The 23,134-nt window shown below is 53.1% G+C and overlaps 1 protein-coding gene across 11 annotated transcripts in view; it reads right to left on the reverse strand.

The window, feature by feature from the left end:
* ZFYVE28 (zinc finger FYVE-type containing 28) overlaps nucleotides 1-23,134 on the reverse strand; it is a 103,880-nt gene that overhangs the window by 18,327 nt on the left and 62,419 nt on the right. Inside the window, exons 5-10 of one of the 11 annotated variants that reach the window (XR_006605197.1) lie at nucleotides 22,902-22,991; nucleotides 21,056-21,145; nucleotides 12,245-12,346; nucleotides 4,316-5,590; nucleotides 2,220-2,331; nucleotides 652-2,115 (exon numbers count right to left, since the gene is read on the reverse strand). Coding sequence is in view for 6 of the 11 variants with exons in the window: in XM_045074783.1 (XP_044930718.1) it covers nucleotides 2,282-2,411; nucleotides 4,316-5,590; nucleotides 12,245-12,346; nucleotides 21,056-21,145; nucleotides 22,902-22,991 (1,687 nt within the window). In the remaining 5 variants the exon portion in view is untranslated. Of the gene's footprint in view, nucleotides 1-651; nucleotides 2,412-4,315; nucleotides 5,591-12,244; nucleotides 12,347-15,309; nucleotides 15,393-20,807; nucleotides 20,943-21,055; nucleotides 21,146-22,901; nucleotides 22,992-23,134 lie in introns of those variants that run through there. The other 10 variants (XR_006605195.1, XR_006605194.1, XM_045074790.1 and 7 more) reach the window with 10 other exon arrangements.

Consider the following 23,134-nt stretch of genomic DNA (forward strand, 5'->3'; position numbering starts at 1 on the left):
TCTGGAATTTTCATAAATATAACTTCTATATAAGGCTTCTATAAATCAAAGGACATCAACACATGGAATCGGTGGGCAAGGAGCACGTGGGGTAAATCTGTCCCCAGCAGACACACCAGACAGAAGGAATGCTTTCAAATCAGTAAACAAGTCATGAAAACCCAGCTGGAAAACAGGAGCAGTCGCTTCACACACGGATAAGGAAGAAGCACGGGGCGGGGGGGGGGGTACCAACTGTCAGAGGAAAGCCAACTACCACACCCAGGGATTCGTGTTTCACTCTCAAGTCTCAACAGGGGGGAGGGGCACCCGCTGAGACAAATTGGTACATCGGCATATGTCTGGAGAGCAATCTGACCGTATGTGGCGGCAAGGGGCAGGAAGACGCCACAGACTTTCTACGCCTTTGGCGTGGTGACCCTACCAAGAATCTACTCTGAAGACTTAACCCCAGGGGCAAACACAGATCCCTAAGGCAGAGGGGCCATAGGGCCAGCTCAACACAGAAAGACATACAGACGTGGGAAAACATAGAATAAACTAGGTATGTCCTTATGTCCTTAGGATATAGTAGAATTCAACGGAAATAGTGTTTTTCAAGCACTTTCCAGAGAAATGATCATAACGTCGTGAAAAAACTAAAACTGCTCATAGGATTCGGGGTAATTTTTATTTCCTTTTGTTTTTCTTATGTTTTTCAAAGTCTCTACAATGAACGGGGCCATGTTTATTATAAGAAAAAAGCGAGCCTGTGGAATTTTTTAAAGAAGCAACAGGATGGAGACGCTCTAGTCAAATGTCCTAGGAAAGAACAAAAACAGATTTGAGGCAGGCTGAGCTTCCGTGCTGTAGACAAGTGGCTTATTCAGGCTTCAAGAGCATGGAAGATTCTGGAACAGTGAGTTAAATCTAGACAGGGAACAATAAGCTCTTGAAAAATGCTAACTTTCCCTTTAAAAAGATCTTAAGTTTTCCTGAAAATGTAGGAGAGAAGCCAATAAAAGAGCTGAGGGATGCATGGTTCCAGAACATTCTGCCAAGGACTCTGTTGGGGGCCATGACCCAGCACCCTGGAAATGGCACTGATGGCACTGATGGAATTGGCCCATGTTGTAGGGCCTGGGGGAACACCCCAGAAGACACTTCTCTGGCCCAGACCCTCTGGCTAGTCTGGCACAGCCCCCAGTGCCTCGTCCTTCCATCAGGCTTCTGCTTCACCATGGAATTCGCTCCCTGTGTCCTCAGGGAGATGCAGCTCCATATGCTTCCTGCCTGGGCCAGCTCTGTGTCGCTCACAGAGGAGTGAGGCTGCCCCTGAGTGACCTCCTGGCCAGACCGTGGGGCTGGGAGCTCGCAAGCCTAGCACCATGCCTGATGCTCCCTCCTCTGGCCACTTGCCAGCCCCTGGGGCTGCGGCAGCCCCTGCGGGCCAGCAGAAAGGCAGGGAGCTACAGGCCAGCTGCCTCTCCAGGACACTGGCCTCCCTGTCTGCAGAACGGGAGGAATGAGCCCCTGTCCCTGCACTTGAGCCCTGTGGTCTCCATCGTGAAGCCTCTAGACATCATGAGGGGAGCAGCACCCCAGACATCCAGGAATCTCTATGCTGGAATCTTGGCAAACTTTCCGCCTGCGGGAGACTGGTCTTTTGTGTCTGTCCATGTTAAGGGTCTCCCTGCTCTGTCACGCCTGCACTAGCGTTAGATCACACTCCATGAGGTCAGCCTGTGACCTGAGGGAGAGATGATCCTGATGTGTTTGCAGCTGGCAGACCATGGGCACCACGTGCTAACACCTGGCTGACCCGGTTCTCGCTGCCCTTGGCGTGGGATGGGGGGCCACCGCTGTCCGAAGTCTTGGCCCAGATGCATGGCTGTCCTGATCACCAGCCACCTGCCACGTTTCTCCCTCCTCAGGCCCTCTGCACCTTCTGGAAGCTCCCCAGGAAGGTGGCGCTGTCTCAAGGCCACAGTAGGCCTTCCCTTTCCTTTCCTCAGCTCAGCTTCAATGTTTGAGCAAAGCTGGATAGGGCCCGGGAAGTCATCTTCATGATGCAAACGAGCAGTGTCCACCATGGGAAATGCTGGGAGAGCAGGAGACAGAGTAGGTGTCCACCATCTGGACTGGAGAAGGGAGGCAGGTCAAAAACTGAAAAAGCAACATACCTGTCGAAGAATTTCTGATGATTTCCTATCATCCTTGCTGAAGAATGATTCACTTACCAATAATCAACTCTGCAGAGGATCCCAAGGAAGAAAGCCATCCAGCAGCTTGTGACAATAGTTCATTCCTCTGGACATGGCCGAGGAAGCTGGGCTTGCATCTCAAAAACAGCTTTATCAGAAATAGAAGATGTTTGCACCGTCTGGAGCAGCAGAGTCTGGCACAACCCCATGGCCAGCAGCAAGACCTGCCTGAGGGCACGCTGGCTCAGCCCCATGGGGGTCACGCGGCTGGACGGGACAGGGAGCCCACCTCCAAAAACTACGATGGCCCAGCCTCCAAGTTACAAGGCCAGGAGAGCAGGGCACATGAGAGTGTCTGCAGGGTGAGGCCCTGGGGGTGGGGGCGGGGAGAGAATGCACGTGTGTACATCTTTGCTTATATTTTTAAAATTGGAAGGGAAGCTGTAAAAAACTTAAAACCTGTTACCTTTAAGAAGAGCAAGGTGAAGAGATAAACTTCTCTGGATCTACCTTATTTTATAGATTTGATGGGAACCAAACAAATATCTGAGATAATTATATGATTAAATGTCAACGGCCATCTCTCTACATCTTGTGCTCAGTAGGGTCAAATGAGCACTCTGACACCGGTGGCATGGTCGCAGAGAGAGCGATGGTCTTGAGGCAGCTGAAAGCAACCCCGTGACTGTGCTTGCTGGAAGGACAAAGGGGCTGGCTGACCGGCTCTCGGCCAAAATGAGCAGCAAGGAGGTAGAGAACAGGGGCCCTGTGCACGTCCGGCTCTGAGAGATGACTGTAGGACCAGTGTATGACCCTCTGGGTCTCCCGCCCACACACCTAGAGGAAAGGAAACCTCTGAGCACACAGAGTGTGGACGCAGTTCTGCATGGCAACAGAAAAACGCACAAATGACACCCGCGCACCGGTGGATGAACAGACAGATGGAAGGCAGTCTGTCTGTCCAACGGGACATTATCCAGCCACAGAGAGGAAAGAAGCGCCGTGGACGATTGCTTCGACACTGATGAGCCTTGGAAGCCTCACGCTCATGGAACAGACAGGTGTGCGGTTTACATAGCGTGGGGTTCTGCGTATGGGAAGCATCCAGAAGAGGCAAGTCCGTGGTGACAGAGAGGAAGTTAGTGGTCACTGGGGGCAAAGGAGGGGTGGGGAGCAATGGCAGACCCCACGCAGAGCTGCACGGGGCATGTGGGCACCTGTCACACGCTGCCAGAGGATCGCAGCCACAGGGGCTGTGTATGGCCTAAACCTTCTCCCCATCCTCCCACCTCCGGCCAGCAGACCCAGCAGGCAAGGCCCCACTGAGGGGACAGGGCTGGGGGCTGTGACCATGTAATAGTCGGGGTGACCCAATGCCCCCTTTCCCAGTGCAGAGCCTGCAGTAGGCACATGGTAGTCATGAGGGAATGTTCACTGAATCTGCTTCACTGGGAAAGGTCCAGGGTGTGGGGAGCAAGGGAAGGGAGAGTGGCCTTGAGGCAAAAGAGGTGGGTGGATACCAGGGCCCTGCAGACTGCCCCCCACCCCTGGCCCACCCTTCCTGGTTCCCTGCCTCGGGAGGAGCACACAGGAGCTCCCCTGGGGAGAAGAGGGGAGGGGGCAGGAAGACAGAGTCCTGGAGGCACTGCGGGAGAACATAAGAGGGCGGACCCAGGATCCCAGCACAGCCCTCAGGGTTCCATGCCCACTGCTGTGCACCCGCTGGTCTAACTTGTATCCTCAGGTGAGGTAGGTAGCCATGCGGGCAGGTGGGCACTCGCCGAGGCCCCCACAGTGAGTGATGTGGAAAGCAACCTCAGAGGTGGCCGCCGCCCAGTCCCCGGACAGATGAGGATGACCTGGGACCGGGATGGGCCCCGGCAGTCCAAGGGGGTGGCCAAAGAGCTTGGCACTGGGCCCACATCACCTGAAAGGTGCCTGTAACATCAGAAGCAGGGTGGCCCGGGGCTCACTGGGGACATTTCTCTGTTGGACTAGGCGAGCAGGCTGCTACTGGCTGCTTGACTCCCACATTGGCCTCCCCCCAACCTGAGAGCCCTGCAGGCAACACCTCAGGAACGAGCCCTGGATACCAGGAGAAGAGCCTGGGCGTGGCTAGAGCCAGCTCTTACCTGGAGTCCGACAGGCGCTGAGGCTCCTCCTTGGCCACCTCTCCCTGCTGATTTTCCACCCTGGCCTTCGACGGCTGCCCTGAGTTTGGCGGTCCAGCCTGAGGCTCCCTTTTTGGACTGGCACCATTGGCCGCTCCAGGTGACCTGTCCACTGTGTCCAGCAGAGGCCCCGAGGTGTGTGTCAGGCACTTGGAAGTAGAGGCATCCTCTGAGGGCAATGCCTCCGGCACAGGCCGGGCCTCCTCCCATCTCTCAGCAGAGCCCTTGGCGCTGGCCTTGGCAGAGCCCACGTAAGAGGCGCTAATGACGCTTCTGGGGCCACACTTGTCATGTAGACTCTGGGCGGCGCTGTCCTCCCTGCCGCCACCGCAGGCCCCGCAGCACACGCAGGAGTTAAGGAGGCAGCTGGTGGCCGCAGTACTGAGTTTGTGGGAGCCACTGTGTGTCCCCTGGGCCACAGGCCCCGGCAGGGAGATGCCGTCTTCAGAGGCTTCCGGGGTGGTGACGGCAGAGCCCCCTGCAGGGGTTGACTTGGGATTGAAGATAACAGTAGCTGAGAGCTTCATGCCCCCGGTCCGGTGGGCAATCATCTCGGCCGTCTGCGCAGCGTCCCCACCCCCCTCCCAGCCATCCAGGTGCGGCTGCGCATCCAGGCAGCTGCAGGAGTTGGGACCCAGCGCCCACATCTTGTCATGAGGGACGTCGTTGTTATTGCTCATGTCCCCCTCCTCTGCCTCGGAGGGACCGCTACCTCTGGCCTCTGTGTGCCCTCCGCCTGGCCCTCTCTCCTGGGGGTCAGCGCGGGCACTGCCTGCCCACCCAGATGGGCCTCCTGGGGCCTCGGCAGCCCCCTCCACGTCATCCATGAAAAATACCCTTCCTTCTTCCTCGTCGCTGCCCGGCCGCAGCCGAGCGCTGCCTGGGGATGCCTCCCCACGGGGGCTACCCTCCACCCCTGGCCGGTGTGCGGGGGACTGGCAGGCGCTGGGCGGGGAGAGGAGGGATGACATCTCATCCCCTGCCCTATGGACCATGCGGTCGAGCTGCTCTAGCTCCTGGCTGTCATACTGCATGGAACAGGCCAGCTCTGCCTCCGGGGTCTTGGCCTTGGCTGAGAGCAGCTCCTCCGTGGGGAGGGGTGAGTGGGGAAAGGCGGGTGTCAGGGCGGGGGGTACCGGGGTGTCTGCCCGGATGGGGAATTCCACGTCCTGGGAAATGCAGAGGTTCCTTTCCAGTGTGTGAAGCTCGTCCTCTGTCAGGGTCTGCAGCAAGTCCCTACAAGGGTCAAGACAAAAACCACAGGTAAGGATCCCAAAGGCCACAGCAGCCCCCTGGCCGACAGCAGATGGACACAGCACCCTTGATGTCTGCATCAGCAGAGAAGCAACAAGGGATCAGCCCCTGGCAGTGAAGCGCACAGGGCACATACTTCCTGCACTAGGAAACGTGGCACAATTCTACAGGGATCCTCCCCAGCTGCAGGTCAGACCACGTCTGTGGGGAGGGATGACTGCCTTCCCTCGAGGCATCTTTCTCAAAAGTGAGGCTCTGAAAACTCTTGTGGAAAACAAGGCTGCCCTGGTTCTTAGGGACCTGATCATCACGTTAAGAAAACCTTCTACGGGGCGCCTCGGTGGCTCAGTAGGTTAAGCCTCTACCTTCAGCTCAGGTCATGGTCTCAGGGTCCTTGGATTGAGCCCCACATTGGGCTCTCTGCTCAGCAGGGAGCCTGCTCCCCACTCCCTGCCTGCCTCTGCTTACTTGTGATCTCTGTCAAATAAATAAAATCTTAAAAAAAGAAAAAGAAAACCTTCTAGGAGTGAAAACAAAATGCTGGTTCCCATTCTAGGCTCTCACTGTGCACATGTTCTCAAGCACCATCCCTGTGCCAGGTGGGGAGACAGGCAGGCATGGGTCAGGCACGTCTCGCCCTTGGAGGTTACACTGGAAGAGTCACTGTTTCTGTGAATGATGACTGCCTCACAACTACAGCAACTACAACAAAGAAAAATGCCTACCAGCAGGAGGCTTAACCCAGGAAGGTTTCCTGGAGGAAGGGGCACCAAACCAACGACCTGAAGAAGTTAATGTGGCAACGCCTGGGATGGATCTCAAGCAGGTCTACGTGAATGTGCCATGCTCTCGGCCAGTGCAGGTCTGAGTTCTGGCTAAAGAGCCCCGTGCAGTCTTGGAAACGCCAGAAAAATGTACTTCCCAGAAACGCACAGCTTGCGACTCTTCATAAACTGAGCATGCCCATGCGGGCAGCACCTTGATCCAACCGTGGACTGTGAACCAGGCTCACAGGCCCTCACGTGCCCTCCCACTCACCCGTCTGCCATCACCAGCACCCTGACTTCCAAAGACTGAGACAGTCGCCCTGCATAAATGGGGACGTGCCATCCACACTCTCTAGAGGCAGGCATGGTTTGGCAACACCATGTCTGTATGAAGCACCAGAGGAAATGCAGGAGGCCCAGTTTAATAGGAGTTTCTAATCAACAAGTACTTCTTTTTTTTTTTTTTTTAAAGATTTTATTTATTTATTTATTTGACAGAGAGAGAGATTACATGTAGGCAGAGAGATAGGCAGAGAGAGAGAGAGGAGGAAGCAGGCTCTCCGCTGAGCAGAGAGCCCGATGTGGGACTCGATCCCAGGACTCTGGGATCATGACCTGAGCCGAAGGCAGCGGCTTAACCCACTGAGCCACCCAGGCGCCCCTCAACAAGTACTTCTTAAGCATATGAATATTTTTTAGAATAGGAATGCCCCAAATGGGGAGTATGTGGGATATTCTTGCACTCAGAAACTGTTTATCTGAAATTCAAATTCAATAGAAGGTTCTACTGGTTTTGTCTTGTTGGATCTGGTAATGTAGGGTTGGTCAGGGTTGGTTAGGTTCAGTGTCCTGGATGGTTTGGTCTCATGGGTAGGAATCAGTTCCACACCTGTTGGGCTCTGGATGCTCCAGCCACCCTCTCTGAGTGCCTCCCTGAGAAACCTGTAGGCGACTGGGAGGGGGTGCGCCCAGGGAACATGGGTGCGCCCAGGGAACATGCGTGCGCCCTGCTGCAGCATGGGCTCAGAGGGGGTGCGTCCAGGGAACACGCCTGCGCCCTGATGCGGGGCTCCCGCTGCGCTCTCCAGACTTCCGCTCATGGCTCTGTGGTCCATTCGCTGGCACCGCCAGGCACTCCTGGGGTTTTCCACTTTAAACTGCTCAGCCTGCTGACTGATGAAGGGCAGAGCGGCTTACAGGCTTGGCAGCCCTCCTCAGTGCCCTCTGTGAAGCCTTTTCAGATCTTCTGCCCGTTTTTAGTTGGGTTATTTCTGTTGTTCTTACAGATCGACAGGAGTTCTTTATGTTTTGTATTTGAGTTCTTTGTTGGACATGTTCTCCAACTCTCGGGCTTTCCGCCTTCATTCTTGTAACAGTACCTGCGGAACAACTGAAGTTTTAATTTCAATGAAGTTCAATAAATCACATATTCCTTTATGTTTAGTGCTTTTTTGTCCCGTTTAAGCAATCTGCTACTCCAAGTTCATAAAGATGTTCCTGTTGTTTTCTTCGGAAATCTTCATTGTTTTTACTTCCCACGTGCAATTTATCCGGAGTTGACTCTTGTGGGTGATTGTGGTAAGGATCCAGACCTGTTTTTCTTCATGTGGATATCTGCTGACTCAGCCCATTTATTGGAAAACAGCAACCACCCCCCCACTGCCGGGCTGTGTCTCCTTTGTCTTCAATCAGGGAGGCCCAGATGTGTTGGTCTGTTTCTAAGCTCCATTCTGTTGACACTCCTGGCCCTGCACGACTATCTACAGCAGAAATGCACATGTGTTCACAAGCGTGGTCACACCAGGGTCATTTATGGAAAGAACCAAAGCCCAGCATGTAGAATGTGTAAATAATGCTCTTTCTCTCTAGCGATCTTCTTTCTGGCTAGTTTTGGTCCCTTGCACTTCCACATGAATTTCAGAATTAGTTTGTGAATTTTTACCAAAAGAGACAAAAACCTCATAAGATTCTGATTGAGACTGCACTAAATTCATAGATGGATTGGAAGATAACAGACACCTTTGCAATGTTAAGTTCTCCACTCCTTGACTTGGAATCGCTCTCTCTTTACGTCTTTAACATTTCATGCCAGTAACCTCTTGTGACTTTCAACAGAGGCCTTAGACAACTGCAGATAGATGCTGAAGCAGCTGATATTTACTGACATTATTGCAGGTAATGTTTAAATTTTTTACTGTGCTAAAACAGCTATGATGTGAAATTTATCATCTTAGCCATTTTGAGGGACGACTCAGTGATATTCACATCCTAGCACCACCATCACCAACATCTACTCCTAGAACACATTCATCTTATAAACCTGAACTTGTCCCCACAAACACTAACAGCACGCTCCCCACCCCCAGCCCGACACCCACCACCCGCTACCTGTCTCCACGATTTTGACTAGTTCAGGTCCCTTGTGGAGTTGGAATCTCACATAATTTGTCTTTCTGTGGCTGGTCTATTTCACCAAGCATGTCCTTGGGGTTCATCCGTGTGGTGGCAGGAGTCAGGAGTTCCTTCCTTTTTAGGCTGAATAACATTCCATTGTGTGATGGGTTACATTTGGCTTCTCCACTCATCCACCAGTAGACACCTGGTTCGCCTCCATGCCTTAGCTGTTGTGAATAATGCTTCTTGGAACACAGCTAGACACATGTCTCTTTGAGACACTACTTCAAGCTCTTTGTAGAATATACCCAGGCGTGGAATGGCTGGATCATCTGACAATTCTATTTTTCATTTTTTGAGGGACCTCCACAATGTTTTTCCATGGCATTCGCACCATTTTGCACTCCCACCAATGAGGCACAGGGATTCTAATTCTCCACATTCTTGCCAACACATGGCCTCTGTTGTTGTTGTTGATTGTTAGTTTTGGAAAGAGCCATCCTACTGGGTTGGAGGTACAATTTCATTGTGAGTTTGATCGGACAAGGAGTGATGAACAATTTTTCCAGAGCTTGCTGGCCACTCACACACTTTCTTGGGAGAAATGTCTCTTCAAATCCTTTGCTCTTTTGAACCAGGTTGTTTGGCTTTTCTTGGTGAATTTTAGAGGTTCTCTATAGATTCTAAGATGTGAGAATATTTTCTCCAACCTGTGGGCTGCCTCTCTACTCTGTTGAGAGTGTCTCACGTTGTACAAAATTTAAAAACTTTCAAGTCTAATTTGTCTATTTTTTCCTCTTGTCGCCTGTGCCTTTGGTATCCTGTCCAAGAAATAATTTCCAAAACGCAACATGAGGGGTGCCTTGGTGGCTCAGTGGGTTAAGCCTCTGCCTTCAGCTCAGGTCATGGTCTCAGGGTCCTGGTATCGAGCCCCACATCAGGCTCTCTGCTCAGCGGGGAGCCTGCTTCCCCCCCACACCCCTCTGCCTGACTCTGCCTACTTGTGATCTCTCTGTCAAATAAATAAATAAAAATCTTTTTAAAAAATGCAATGTGATAGAGCACTTGTCCAAGATGGTCTTGTAGGAGTTCTATTGTCTCAGTTCTCACATTTCTGTCCTGGGTCCACTCTCTGTCATTTTTGTGTACGGTTTCCACTTCATGTGTGTGTGTGTGTATATATCTTTCCACTTCATGTGTGTGTGTATATATATCTCTCTCTCTCTTATCAGATTAAGGAAATCACCACTGATGTTTTCATCATAAAATAGGTATTGAATTTTTCAAATTCTTATGCTGCAATTTCAAAATGATTCAGTTTTTCTTCTTTTAAAAAATTAATGTAGCAAAACATTGCTTTTATTTCCAAATGCTAACGATGCTATGTGTCATCTGAACTCCACAAGACATGGTGGTGATCGTTCTGCACAAAGCACACTTCTTACCCACCCACACTGACTCCTTCAGTCTCTCCTGCATTTCCACATTTGTATCTGGGCGTTTGCCTTTGCCTGAGGAACTCCGATTAGCTTTTCTCCGTGGGCAGGCCACTGCTGAATGCCTTCAGGTCTGCTTTTCAATAACTCACCATTTTGCCTTCATGCTGGGTGGATGTTTTCTTCCAGCCCTTGAAATAGCATCACTCCATTGCCTTTGGGCTCCCATTGTTCATTTCTCAGGAGACAGCTATCAATCTTACATTCTTTTCCCAGAAATATGTCCTTTTTCTCTAGCCGTTTAAGATTTGTTTCTCTGTTTTCAGCAGTTTTACTTTGATATACTAAGTCTGCTTCTATCTGTCTTCCTTGTAGTTCTTGAGCTTCCTGGGTCTGTGGGCAGAGATCTCTCTTCAGTTTTGGAAAATTCCTTCTTCTTCTTCTTCTTCTTTTTTTAAGATTTGATTTTTTAAAGTGATCTCCACACCCAGCATTGGGCTCAAACTCAAGAGTGGCAGGCCCGCCCACCCAGACTGAGCCAGCTGGGTGCCCCTCTTTTCTTCCTTCTAATTCCAGTCACGTACGTCAGACCTCAGAGCATGTTGCACCTGTCTCTGATGCTCTGGACTGTTTCCCCTGCCCATGTCCCAGTGCCCAGTGTCCCCCATCTGGAAAGAGCACCTATCACAGGACCCAGGCTGTGCCTCACCCACCCCTAGGGCCAGTGACTCTCCAAGGACCACCCTGTTGGGCCTTTCCCTGCCATCTTATTTTTTTTTTTAAGATTTTATTTATTTATTTGACAGAGAGAGATCACAAGTAGGCAGAGAGGCAGGCAGAGGGGTGGGGGAGGCAGGCTCCCTGCTGAGCAGAGTGCCTGATGCAGGGCTTGGTCCCAGGACCCTGGGATCATGACCTGAGCTTTAGGTTTAGAGGCTTTAACCCACTGAGCCACCCAGGCACCCCTCTCCCTCCCATCTTGATTCACTGCATGTTGGCTCTTGCAGGGGCCAAGGGCAGCTGGGAGCAGGGGACTCTCCAGCTGTCTGCCTGAACTGGCATCAGGAAAGGGAAGCCAGCGCTGGCTGCCCTGGGCTAGGCTGTCCTGCTGGACCCAGGAAGTCCACATGGAAGTCCACAGGGTCATCAGTTCCACCAAAAGCACAGAAGGGAGCTTACAGAGACTGGGACCACAGTAAGAAAGACCTTGGAGTCTGAGGCCACGGGGCCAGAAGGAGTTCAGCGGACAAGGGCCCACAGCCTCCTGCTGTGCCATCTGTCCAGGGCCACCTGGGAGGGCTCCGGGCCAGTGGGAAATGAGGGTTTGTGGGGAGGCCCAAGATGGAGGAGGCTGGCTTGAGGCCTGTTGTTGCTGAAAGCCGAGGGGAGCCCCTTAGAGCAAAGGACAGTCACCCACAGCAGACACCTCCAGGCCACCAGGGCAGCACACAGGGGGCCGAGGACATCAATGCCACCTGGACCCATTGCCCGGGACTGCTGGGGGAGCCAGGACAAGTCACAGCAGGGGAGGAGCCCTGTGCTTAAGACTGCAGGGCACCTCTATACTGGTGGGAGCACCCACGAAAGCCCAAGCAAGCACCCGTCCCTGCATGGGCCCCAGCCGCAGCCCTGTCACCGCCCTCCCAGGGCCCACCCCTCCCCTGCAGTCTGTGTGGCCCTGGGGGGGGCACCCGTGTCATCCCATTTCCCAGCCTCTCCCTCTCTCAGAGGGCCCAGGGCCAGAGCTTTCAGCATGGTGGCTGCAGTCATGTGGCTGGCAGTTTGTGCCCAAGGTCATGCTGTTACCCAAGCACAAAGAGCTGGGTTCTGAGGGGAGACAAGGGTGTATGTGGGTTTACACAGGGGCTTGAAACACTATGAACCAGTAACTACAGATGAAGACCAAGGCACACCTTTGCCTGGAGCAGAGAGGACCGGGAAGAACCCACCTGTCCTCACAGAAAGGAGGGCTGGGGCCCAACAGGGACGACAGCAACCCCCCTACCCTCCCCCGCCCTCCCGGAGCAGCCGCTTCCCACCTTATTTTTCGCAGCAGCGTGTGGAAGGGCCGGAATAGCTCGGACATGTCTTCTGCCTTGCGGTCCAAGTTCAGAGGTCCATCTGCATAGACCACGAGGCCACTGCATTCAAGACAAAAGCCAGGATGGGGTGAGGCCCTGCAGCCCCCCCAGGACAAGCCCAGACCACAGCCAGGGGCTCTGAGACCACACACACCTCACCTCTTGTGACTGAATATTAAATACATTTAGAAAAATGCACTGAAAATTGCCAGACTTGATCATCTTCTGAAGCTGATTAGGGGATGTTCACTTGAGGGATCATAAAATAATCATAAAAATTTATCTGTTCACATCCCTGCTGCAATCAAAAAAATCAGCATCAAGATTTGTTACTAAAACTAACTCCTTGGAAATGGAAACTTCAGTTTTGTGTTTAAATGTAACGCACATGCAGAAGCTTTTGTGAATTAGTGGGGTGCCCCTACCACAGATGTGACGGGAAAGTGGAAAGTGAGAGCCAGGGCCCCTGCTACCCATGCACCCATAGCTCTGCACCAAGGCACACAGACACTTGAGCCTTGGGGGCTGGGCCCTGGCGGGGTCCCACAAGGGCCGGAGGAGCATCTCAGGGACCTTTGTCGCAAATAGGGTGGGACTTCTCCCAGACGTGCCTCCAAGCTGTCCTCCCAGCCTCCCACCGGACTCCCAGAATCGGCCCTCACTCACCCGGCTCCACACTGAGTCCTTCCAACTCCCTGACCACAGCCTCTCCTGCCTCCCAGACCACACCAGCTGTGACAATGCAGTACCCCCCACTGCTAGTCCTGCCCACCTGGAACCCTGGGAGGTCCCCCACAGTGAGCTGTGTGCTTCGTGGCTCCCCTGACCTTTGCCCAGCCTGTCCCCAAGCCCCCTTTCCCTTGTAGAGGTCTGGCTCCTGCTCCCTCACTCTTCAAGCCTGGAGACAGCCTTGTCACCCCCAGGAAGGACAGACCCTCTCTCCTCAGTCCCACGGCTGAGCCCCATGTGGCTCTGCTCAGATGCCCTTCCAGGAGGTCCCCATTCCACAGGCAGCACCTCATTTATTCCCTATGGCAATCTTGCCATGCACTGCCCAGCCCCAAGCATGCCCACCATCCTGTCCAGACCTGCTTCTCCTAGAACAAGACCATCCTTGGAGGACCCTTCTGGCGGGTACCTCCTCCTGGGGCCCCAAGACCAGACAGCTCACATCGAGGGGCCACCCAGGGAATGACCCCCCCACACACACACACACAGTGACTACTCCTTGCATCCTTGTCAGAGCACAGGGGAGGGACTCGCAGATTTGTTTGCATGAATGAAGAACTGCCCCCGTGTCTCTCTCTGCAAATGAACAGAATCTCATCGCTGCACTGGGGTCAGGTCATCACCACCCAACATGGAGTCCTCGTTGGCTCAGGAACGTGTCCAGTACAGGGAGAGAAACTGGTAAAACTGAATGGACTGTTTTCCCTTTAAAAGGTTAGATTTCATGTGCACAAAGGAAGATTCAAAAGTCACAGGAAAATCATGGGCTGTGCTACCTCCTCTGGCAGCTGGAGGGCTGGGGCTGCCAGGAGCAGCTGTGTCCTGGACATAGGTCTGGATGGAGAGCAGAGGACAACCTGGCCAGCCTTCCATTCCTTCCAGTATGTTTTATGGATCTGACACAAGCTGACAGTTCCAGTTAAATTAACAGTGTTTGGGGGACAACTTCCCAAGATAGAACCTTAACTTCATCGTTGAGTCAGTGTTCTCGGCACAAAGGCCGTGAAAAGGGGCCCTGCCCGGGCTTCCTGGCAATCTTGTCCTTCAGAAAGCAGCAAAGGGAGCAGGAAGGGAGCCTAACTCTGCTCCTGGGTCCCAGGAAGGACACTGGCTGCCCATCAGTGCCCTGAGAACAAGGCCCGGGGCTGACTGGCTGGTCTGGAGACTCAGAAACAAAACCAGTACTTAGGAGGGCTCCCAGTACAGGACCATCCCAGGCCACAGAGGTCGGTGCTCCTGCCACTGCTGAGGAGGGCAAGGCAGCCCCCAGGGCTGAGCCTGGCAGAGATGGAGGGAGAAAGGGTTGCTGGGCACACTCAGAGTCAGGGATGGGTGGCTGGCTAGATTGGGCACCAGGCAGATGCCCAGCCTGAGAGGAAATCTGAGTCCCCACTCTCATTCTTCTAGTCACCTTTTTACTGTTTCATAATGTCCTTTAATGCACAAAAGTTTTTAATTTTGATGAAGTTCAATTTACCTATCTCTTCATTTGTCATTCGTGCTTTTTGTATCAAATCTAAGAATCTACTGCCAAGCCAGGGAATGTGAAGATTTACCTCCTGTACTAGTCAGAGTTCTCCAGAGAAATAGAACAAATGTAGTGTGTGTGTGTGTGTGTGTGTGTGTGTGTGTGTGTGTACAGGGAAGGGGGAGAGCTTGGGTGGTTGGTTGGTTTGTTGGGTTTATTTATTTATTTTGGAGAGAAAGAGATTTTGAGGAACTGGTTCCCATGACTGTGGATGGCGGCCACGTCCAAACTCTGCAGAGTAGGAGGGCAGGCTAGAAACCTAGAGCCTCGGAAGAGTTGATGCTGCAGCTTAAGTCTGAAGACAGTCTGGAGGTAGAATTCCCTTTCACTTGGGGAACTCTGTTTTCCCTTAAGGTTTTCAACTGATGGGGCGAGGCCCACCCACATTATGAAGGGTAAGCTACCTTACTCAAGATCAAAATTTAAATGTTAATCTCATTTTAAAAATAGCTTAGAGCAATATCCAAACTAGTGTTTGACCAAATATCTGGGTACTATGGCCTAGACAAGTGGACACATAAAATTAATCATTACAGGGCCCAACTCTGCTCTTCTGGTATACAGCCATCCAGTTGTTCCATCATCATTTGTTGAAGAGACTAACTTCCTCATTGAATGGCCGTGGCCCCCTTGTCAAAAACCAGTTGGCTATTGATATTTGGCTTATTTCTGTTGTCTTGATTTTTTTTCCGTTCGTCTATTCTTATGACAGTACCACACTTTGGATTATCATAACTTTGTAGTAAATTCTGAAATCGAGACATACGAGTCCTCCAACTTTGTTTTTCTTTTTCGACATTGTTTGGGCTATTCAAAGCTTCCATATGAATTTGAGGATCTTTTCCATTTCTGCAAAAAAAGAAAGGCCAAGGTAGTTTTTATAGGAAATGTATTGAATCTATATATAACTTTGGGAAGTATCACCATCTTAACTATAGCAAGCCTTCCAATCCATGAATATGGGCTATCTTTTCATTTAATTAGGTCTTTAGCTATTTTCAGGAATGTCCTATAATTTTCAGTGTACATGTTTTCCACCTCCTTGGTTAAATTTACTCCTCAGTGCTTTTTTCTTTAGGATGTTATTGGAAATTTCTTCTTTAAAGTAATATTTAATTACATACGATGGACTATTCTTCAAGACTGAAGTTTCTACATGCCATGTAGATGAACCATGAAAACATGATGCTCAGTGAAATAACCGAGATACAAAAGGACAAATATTGTATAATGACTCAATTTATATGAGGTCCCTAGAGGAGTCAAACTCACAGAGAAAAAGTAGACTGGAGGGTACCAGGGGCCGGGGGAGGGAGTAGAGAATTAGCATTTAGTGGAAACAGCATTTCTGTTCCAGATGATGGGAAAGTTCTGGACAGGGTGGTTCAACAGTGTGAATGTGCTAATTGCTGCTGATGTATACTCAAAAAGGGTGAAAGTGGTAAATTTTGTGTTATGTCTATTTTACCACACTAAAAAAAATTAACATTTATTGCTTTGATTCTGTTTACAGAAGTTATAATTACCATGTCAAGAGGTCATGTTAAGTAGAGACACAGTGTTTGGTATAATTTTTCATAGCACGCTAGGGACGTTTTCCATGGCTTTTTGGGATTTTTCACCAATGTTACCTAAACACCTGGAGTATTGTTTTTTGTTTTGTTTTTTTACATATTTTATTTATTCATTTGAGAGAGAGAGAGCACAAGCAGGGGGAGAGGCAGATGGAGAGGGAGAAGCAGAGTCTCCACTGAGCAGGGAGCCCGATGCAGGACTTGATCCCAGGACCCTGGGACCATGACCTGAGCCGAAGGCAGACACTTAACCGTTTGAGCCACCCAGGCATCCTGAAGTATTGTTTTTAAACAATCCCTTAATTCTGGATATCTAGCCCCTCAGATTTTCATGATTAAAAATAAACTTCAGTAAAAATCTTTAAATACAGATGGTGCCCTGTCAAGTCAATGCAACCAAATTCTGCAAAAGTTGTGCCGCTACCCGCCAAGTGCTCAGGCCTCTGAGAGAAAACAGCCCGTGAACACCCCTTAGGGTAGCGCTTCCAGGCACATGGGGAGATGTGAAAATAACACAAATCCTATTTATATGAAACATCACAAACAGGCAAACCTACAGACACAGAAACAGATCTGGGGTCTCCTGGTGCTAGGCAGGCGGGATTGTAGGGGGTGGAGGTGACAGCTAAGGAGGGAAGGGTATCCTTTTGGGGGGACGAAAATGTTCTGAAATTAATGGTGATAGTACACTGTACACTTTAAGTTACACACTCGAGTACACACACGACCTTGCTAGAGGTGAGCACCTGTGGGAGAAGGGCTGCAGGCCAGGAAGGTTGTGTGGCGATTGGAAGACTGGGAAGGGACTGGGCAGGGGGCTGTCTCTGGTGGTGAAGCACGTGGGCAAGGAAACAATGGGAGGCCAGAGACCCCCATGGGGCAGCAACTTCTGGAAAATTCTGGTAGTAGGACTGCAGGATAGATGTGGGTGGCAGGGAGTGTGAAAATGAGAGAGAGGAAGTAGAGTGACCAGTGAGGATGTGATGCTAAGTCGGGGGCCTGGCCCAGGGGCACAGGTGAAGTGGGGGGGGGCAGGGTTTCAGGGCTGGCACCCGAGTGGGCGTGGACAAGACCAAACCCCTGTCCAGCCCCATGGACACCCAGCACCTGGCCTGGCCAGCCTCTTCCTGAGCCTCCTCTAAGCCTCCAGGCACCCCCCTTCACAGCCCTCCCCCAATCCCCGCCAATCTCCCAGAGCTCCTCTTACCGCCTCTACCTCAGGGGGGCTTCCCCAGGGCCACAAAGCTCAGTGGTCATCAGGCACAAGCAGGGCTGGGTTGGGCCCCATCCGGCCGCTCCACACCTGTCTCCTCACCTGTGATGGGCCCACAGATGCCATGCCACCTCGAGGGGGAGTTTTTCCTGGGAGAGCTCAGAGCAGGGTGGGTGGGAAGGGGCTGGAGCTCCTAGAGGCAGGAGGGGGTGCTGGTGCAGTAGGGAGGCCTCACGCCCAGATCCCCCTCTGCTCTCACTGCTCTCTGAGAGTCACCTGGAGCACCAGGAACCCACAGCACAGATGTGACCCTTGAAGGCTGCTGTTTCCAGAGTGTTGGCTTCCCTGCCGCATGTGACCCATGACCCACCCCCCCTTCCTCCAGCCAGAGGTGCTGCCTCCACCCCTTTGCAGCCGCCTGACCAGCTCCCACCCCAGCTTCCAGGGTTCTGCTCCAGGACTGGGGACCCGCCCCTCATGCTCACAGCTCTTGTCCTCTCTAGAGGGGCTCTGCTCCGGGTCCTATTCTACCCCAGCATCCAGAAAAACCCACAGCAACTTCTTATCTCTCCTACCTGTACACTTGCCCCAGAGGTGTCCTGGCATCCCTGGGGATAAGCACAGGGCAGGTACACAGCAGGGGCTCAACATAGGCTCACTGGGCAGATACAGGACCCAGCAAGTCCTGGAGTGACCCTGAAGGGGGAGGCTCTGGGGACAGCTGCTTACTGCTCTACCCCTCCTTCCATAGGATGGAGAACTTCAGTTACAGTTTCGTATACCTTAAAGCCCCAGACGCAGAGCCTGGCTCTGAGGGAGGGCCCGTGAGGGTCAGAGGTGGCCCTGGGGCCATCGTGTGGCCTCCCTCCAGGCACAGCCAAGCCAAGAACCTCTGTTCCCTCAACTCTGGGCTTTGGGTCCCTGCCTCTGCTCCTACTTCCCAGTGGGCCTCCCTGCACCTGCTCTCCCTTCACTCCAACTCCAAAACTAGCCTACCTTCACTGTGACTCAGAGCCTTTCCGCCTGTCCTGGGGGATTCCAAGAGGCCCCCACACACTGTTGCCAGGAGAGGGGCACAAGGACAAAGGCCCAGCCGTGGGACCCTCACTTTCCTTCCCAGGACCAGGGGACAGAGAAGGAGCAGAAGTCAGATATCCACTGGGCAGCTGCAGTCGGCACACAGGGCGCAGTGACGCTGGTCAGGGAAAAGTGATCTTGGGGGGCTACTCAATGAGAAGGCCTGAGAAAACGGTCCCATGACCACCAGGTCTGGGCCAGGGCTGATGGCTTGGCCAGTGAAGTCTGACCGCCCTCGCTCAGCAGGCTTATGTGAGAACCTGGAGCCCAAGTGCTCAGGCTGTCTAATGCTTCGCCTTTCTTGTAAATGGATTGTATTTTTAAAGTGCCTGGGAGAGTCTGAGCATTTCCATGAAGCTGAGGATAGGTTCCGTCTACTACAGCACAAGGCCTTCGTGTCCCCACGATCCCAGATGCTGCCTAGCCCCGTGGAGCTGGGGAGCCTCCAAGAGGCCACACAGCTCAACAGGGCAGGCTGGCCAGCATGCGCCCACACCAGCACCCCTGTGCACAGTCAGGTGGCCAGCCTGGGAACCCCTCCAGCATGGTGGGAACCACCCCCCAACCTCCAGCCAGCATGATGAAATCCCAGACGCAGGCTTAGAGCTGGGGGCACTGGATCCTGAGCTTCAAGGCACTTGCCAAGGCATTTTAGAAAAGAACCATAGGGGGTGCCTGGCTGGCTCAGTGGGTTAAACTTCTGCCTTCAGCTCAGGTCATGATCTCAGGGTCCTGGGATCGATCCCCACATCGGGCTCTCTGCTCAGCAGGGGAGCCTGCTTCCTCCTCTCTCTCTGCCTACTTGTGATCTCTCTCTGTCAAATAAATAAATAAAATCTTAAAAAAAAAAGAAAAAAGAAAAAAGGAAACACCTCCAGGCCAGGGTCTCCACGCTACCAGAAAAGGGGCTGTGAACTGCATGACGCAGAGGGAGGGGACAAAAGCCACTCTCATGGGAGGGGCTCGCCAACCCGGGGCCCAGGCCCACAGAAGCAAGGCCCTAGCTCGAAGGAGCTTTGTCTTGGGCATGAGTTTGGCCGCAGAGAGCCGCTGCCAAGAAAGCAAATAACGATATAACAAAATTACCTGGCCCACCAAGGGGCCACTTCAGGCCAGACCACCGGAGCTGGTCCCAGGGGACATCTGTCCTCTGCACCGCTCAGCTTCAGGTGAAGGCAGAATCTCAGACTCTAATGATTAAAGCAACTGTAAAGTGTGTGTGTTCTGGGGCGCTGGGACGCACTCCTGCTTTCCCTGACAGGCAAACTTGGGGAGAAGATTGTTTCAGGAAAGGAGATATAAAAGGAAGGGGTGGAGGCTAGGGGTCCTGGTAGCGAGACTGCCATGGAAGGCAGCTCCAAGGACACAGTCAGGTCAAGGAGAGATGCTCAGGCTTCCCTGAGCCTCAACCCCTCTTTCCAGCTCTCCCTCCCCCAAGCCTCTGTACCTGGTGTCTCCCCTGAGACACTGTACCTGGCATGTCTTGGCCATTTGACCTCCAGCGTCCCTGTTGGCCCCATATGCCTTCTACACGCAGTGCAACTTGCTTGAGGGAAGCCCCTCTGGCCCAGAAGCTGACCTCATCCTGCTGCACCATCCTGACCCCCACCACTCCCATCACTGCATCCCCATTTCCCTAGGAGGGGGGCCGATGCCTGGACCAGTCCTGGCCTCTGCTTCCACCCCACACTCTCCCAGACTGCTTCGCCAATGACTGCATCTGCAATCAGCATCTGTCCCTAGGACTCTGGTCCCCTCTCTGCCCAGCTCCACACCTGCACACCAGCTGCCCATGGGGCCCCTCCAAGGTGGCCAGACCTACAGGCCTCTCCACTGGGCTCCCCCTGTGACCACCTGCCCCACGCCCCCTCACCTGGCAAGAGGCAAGGGTGGTCCCTGCCGTGGAGTCAGGGTCTGGGCGAGAAGCCCCAGGCCGAGCCCAGAACACCCAGGCTCTGACCTTGACCTGACCTTGGCCTCAAGAAGCTCAAAGTACTCTGCCACTGACCACACACATCCTGCCTTGGGGAACATAAGGCCTGACCCCATGTGCTGGCCAACATGTCTAAACCCACAAGACCCCAGAGGCTTGCTCCTGAGTTCCAGCTCATGCTTTGTACCCAGTAGGGAAAGCTCTGCCTCAGCGCGCATTTCCCCCTCCCTACTGCCAGAGCAGCTGCACCCCACCTGCTCTTCACCTGCTCAGGCTCATTTCATGCCCCCCCACCTCCCTCCAGCCTGTGAATGACTCATGTAAGCCCATCACGTCCCCCCACGGGAGCCAGGGATCCTCCCACAGCCTGGGCTGGGCACTCTGCTCCTGCATGCCCCCCACGTGGCTCTTTGTGGTGTGGGGGCGCTCCTGCCTTGGGCTGTGAGTTAGGTGACTGTCCATCTCACCTGTGCCGTTGGGTGTTGGGTGTCCGGCCATCTCGTACTATTTAGGGTGGGGGGGGGTCCCTCCCTCACCCTCAGAACACCTGGTGAGGGCCGACAGCAGGCCTGCTTGGTGCCGCGCGGGCGGCTAGCAGCCACCTGTTGGGGGTGTAAGGGCCAGCCATCAACACCAGAAGGGGCCCAGCACTGTCTCACTCCACAGTCCTGCTAGGCTTCCGCCCAATGGCTATCCCAGGCGGGAGAACACTCACCACACGATGGCCAACCTGGGGATGGTGAACATGAGGGCCGGTTCGTAGTCGTCAATCATGTCTTGGGTCAGGTACCCGAAGTCCAGGGCCCTGGCCGAGGGACAGAGAGCAAGAAGGGTGAGGCCTGCCCTCCCAACACCCACCATGGCCCGCTCCACCCACACCTGCATCTGTGCTCAGCTGATGGCCAGGAAGGTGACAGGGGCCATGCTCTGCTCCAGAAGGCCCGAGCAAAGGTGGCTGGTGCTTCCCCTTCCCTGACTTTCCACCTGCCCAATCCCACTTCTGGGACGGAAGGTGCAGGGAGGGGCAAGGTGTGCTTGCTGAGGGGCCCACAGGGCAGCGATGGTGTCCAGCAAACAAAACACAGAAGCTCATCCTGCCATGGGCTTGCTTAGCCAGAAAATTGAAGCAACTCAAGTGACAAGAATAAACGTGGAACAAAAACACCGCCCCACACAATTTAACACTTTCCTGAGGAACGAACAGCGCTCTGCTGGATTTAGTCTCATGCTCCAGGCAAATGCAAGTGACTCTCTACACTCAGTGAGCTGGCACTGCTCAAGTCACGTCACAATGGTTCCAAGGACAAGGTCTTTCCTACCATCTTATTTTTTAGCAATTTGAAATGTATTTCAATACATAAACAGCGAATAACATGACTGTAATTACGAAGTGATATGAGGCAATTTCAAGACTTCTCTAATACCACAGCGCTAGTCAGACGAGCAAAACATTCTAGGCTATATCTTAGTCCCAAAGTCCACTAAAAAATCTGACTTCAATTACTGTCCAAGGCATGGCAAGAATACTGATGTTTCAATCAGCAAAACCTTGTTCAGGAGACCTCCAACCCAGCAAGGGCTCCATCCTGGCCTGTGGAGGTAAGGAAATGAGAAGGTGGGGAGAGGAGGATGAGGGCAAAGGGGTGATGAGGATGGTGGGGAGGTAAGGAAGGTGAGGAGGTATAGGTATGGAGTTGTGGCATGAAGGTGAGGAAGGAGTGGAAGTGAGGAAGGCATGAAAGTGAGGAGGTGTGGAGGTATAAAAGCCAGAAAGGTATGCAGGTGAGAGGGTGGGGAGATGTGGAGGTGAGGAGGTGTGGAGGTATAGAGATCAGGAAGGCATGGAGGTATGAAGGTGAGGAGGTAAGGAAGGTAGAGATGAGGAAGTTGTAGAGGTGAGGACGTGAGGAAGGTGTGGAGGTGAAGAAGTTGTGGAGGTGAGGAGGTCAGGAAGGCAGGTGTGGAGGTGAGGTGAGGAAGTTGTGGAGGTGAGGAAGGTGTGGAGGAGGTGTGGAGGTGAAGAGGTCAAGAAAGAACAAAAGTGTGGAGGTGAGGCATGGAGGTGAGGAGGTATAGAGGTGAGGAGTTGAGGAGGTGTAGAGGTGAGGAGGTGTGGAGGCAAGGAGATGAGGAGGTGTGGAGGTGAGGAGCTGAGGAATTGAGGAGGTGAGGAGTTGAGAAGATGTGGAGGTTAGGAAGGGATGGAGGTGTGGAGGTGTGGAGGTGAGGCGGTGAGGAAGTGAGGAGTTAAGGAGGAGTGAAGGTTAGGAAGGGATGGAGGTGTGGAGGGTACAGAGGTGTAGAGGTGAGGAAGGCAAGGAGGTGAGGCGTCCAGCTCTCTGTGCTGCCTTGTGGGGCTGCTCCAGGGCTCTACCAGGGAAGTCCCTGGCAGGAGAGCCCTCTGGGCCCAGAAGAAGGGATGGTGCAGCTGAGAAAGGAAGCTGTAGGTGTGCTTGCCAGGGGAAGGTGGACTTGGAAGGGGAAGGTGGCTAGAGGTATCCCTGTCCCTGCAGCTGCCCCAGGGAGGAGCAGGACCCTGTGGCAGTCAGGGGTGGCCTCACCTCTCCACGGTCTCACAGAACAGCACGATGACCTCCTGCTGCACGTAGTACTCCCTGGGGGACTTCACAGGCACCATGGCTGAGACGTAGCTGCAGACACAGCCAGGGAGGTGAGCGCTGCCCCACCACCCAAGTGTCCCCCCAAAAAGAATGGCATCTCAGATGAAAGCCAAACATGCCTCAGACATGAGCAGCTTCCGGCATGAGGCCTGACGATTTGTGTCTGAAATCAA

The sequence above is a fragment of the Mustela putorius genome, unplaced genomic scaffold (assembly GCF_011764305.1).
Source record: "Mustela putorius furo isolate JIRA1106 unplaced genomic scaffold, ASM1176430v1.1 tig00000083_pilon_pilon_pilon, whole genome shotgun sequence".
Classification (NCBI taxonomy): domain Eukaryota; kingdom Metazoa; phylum Chordata; class Mammalia; order Carnivora; family Mustelidae; genus Mustela; species Mustela putorius.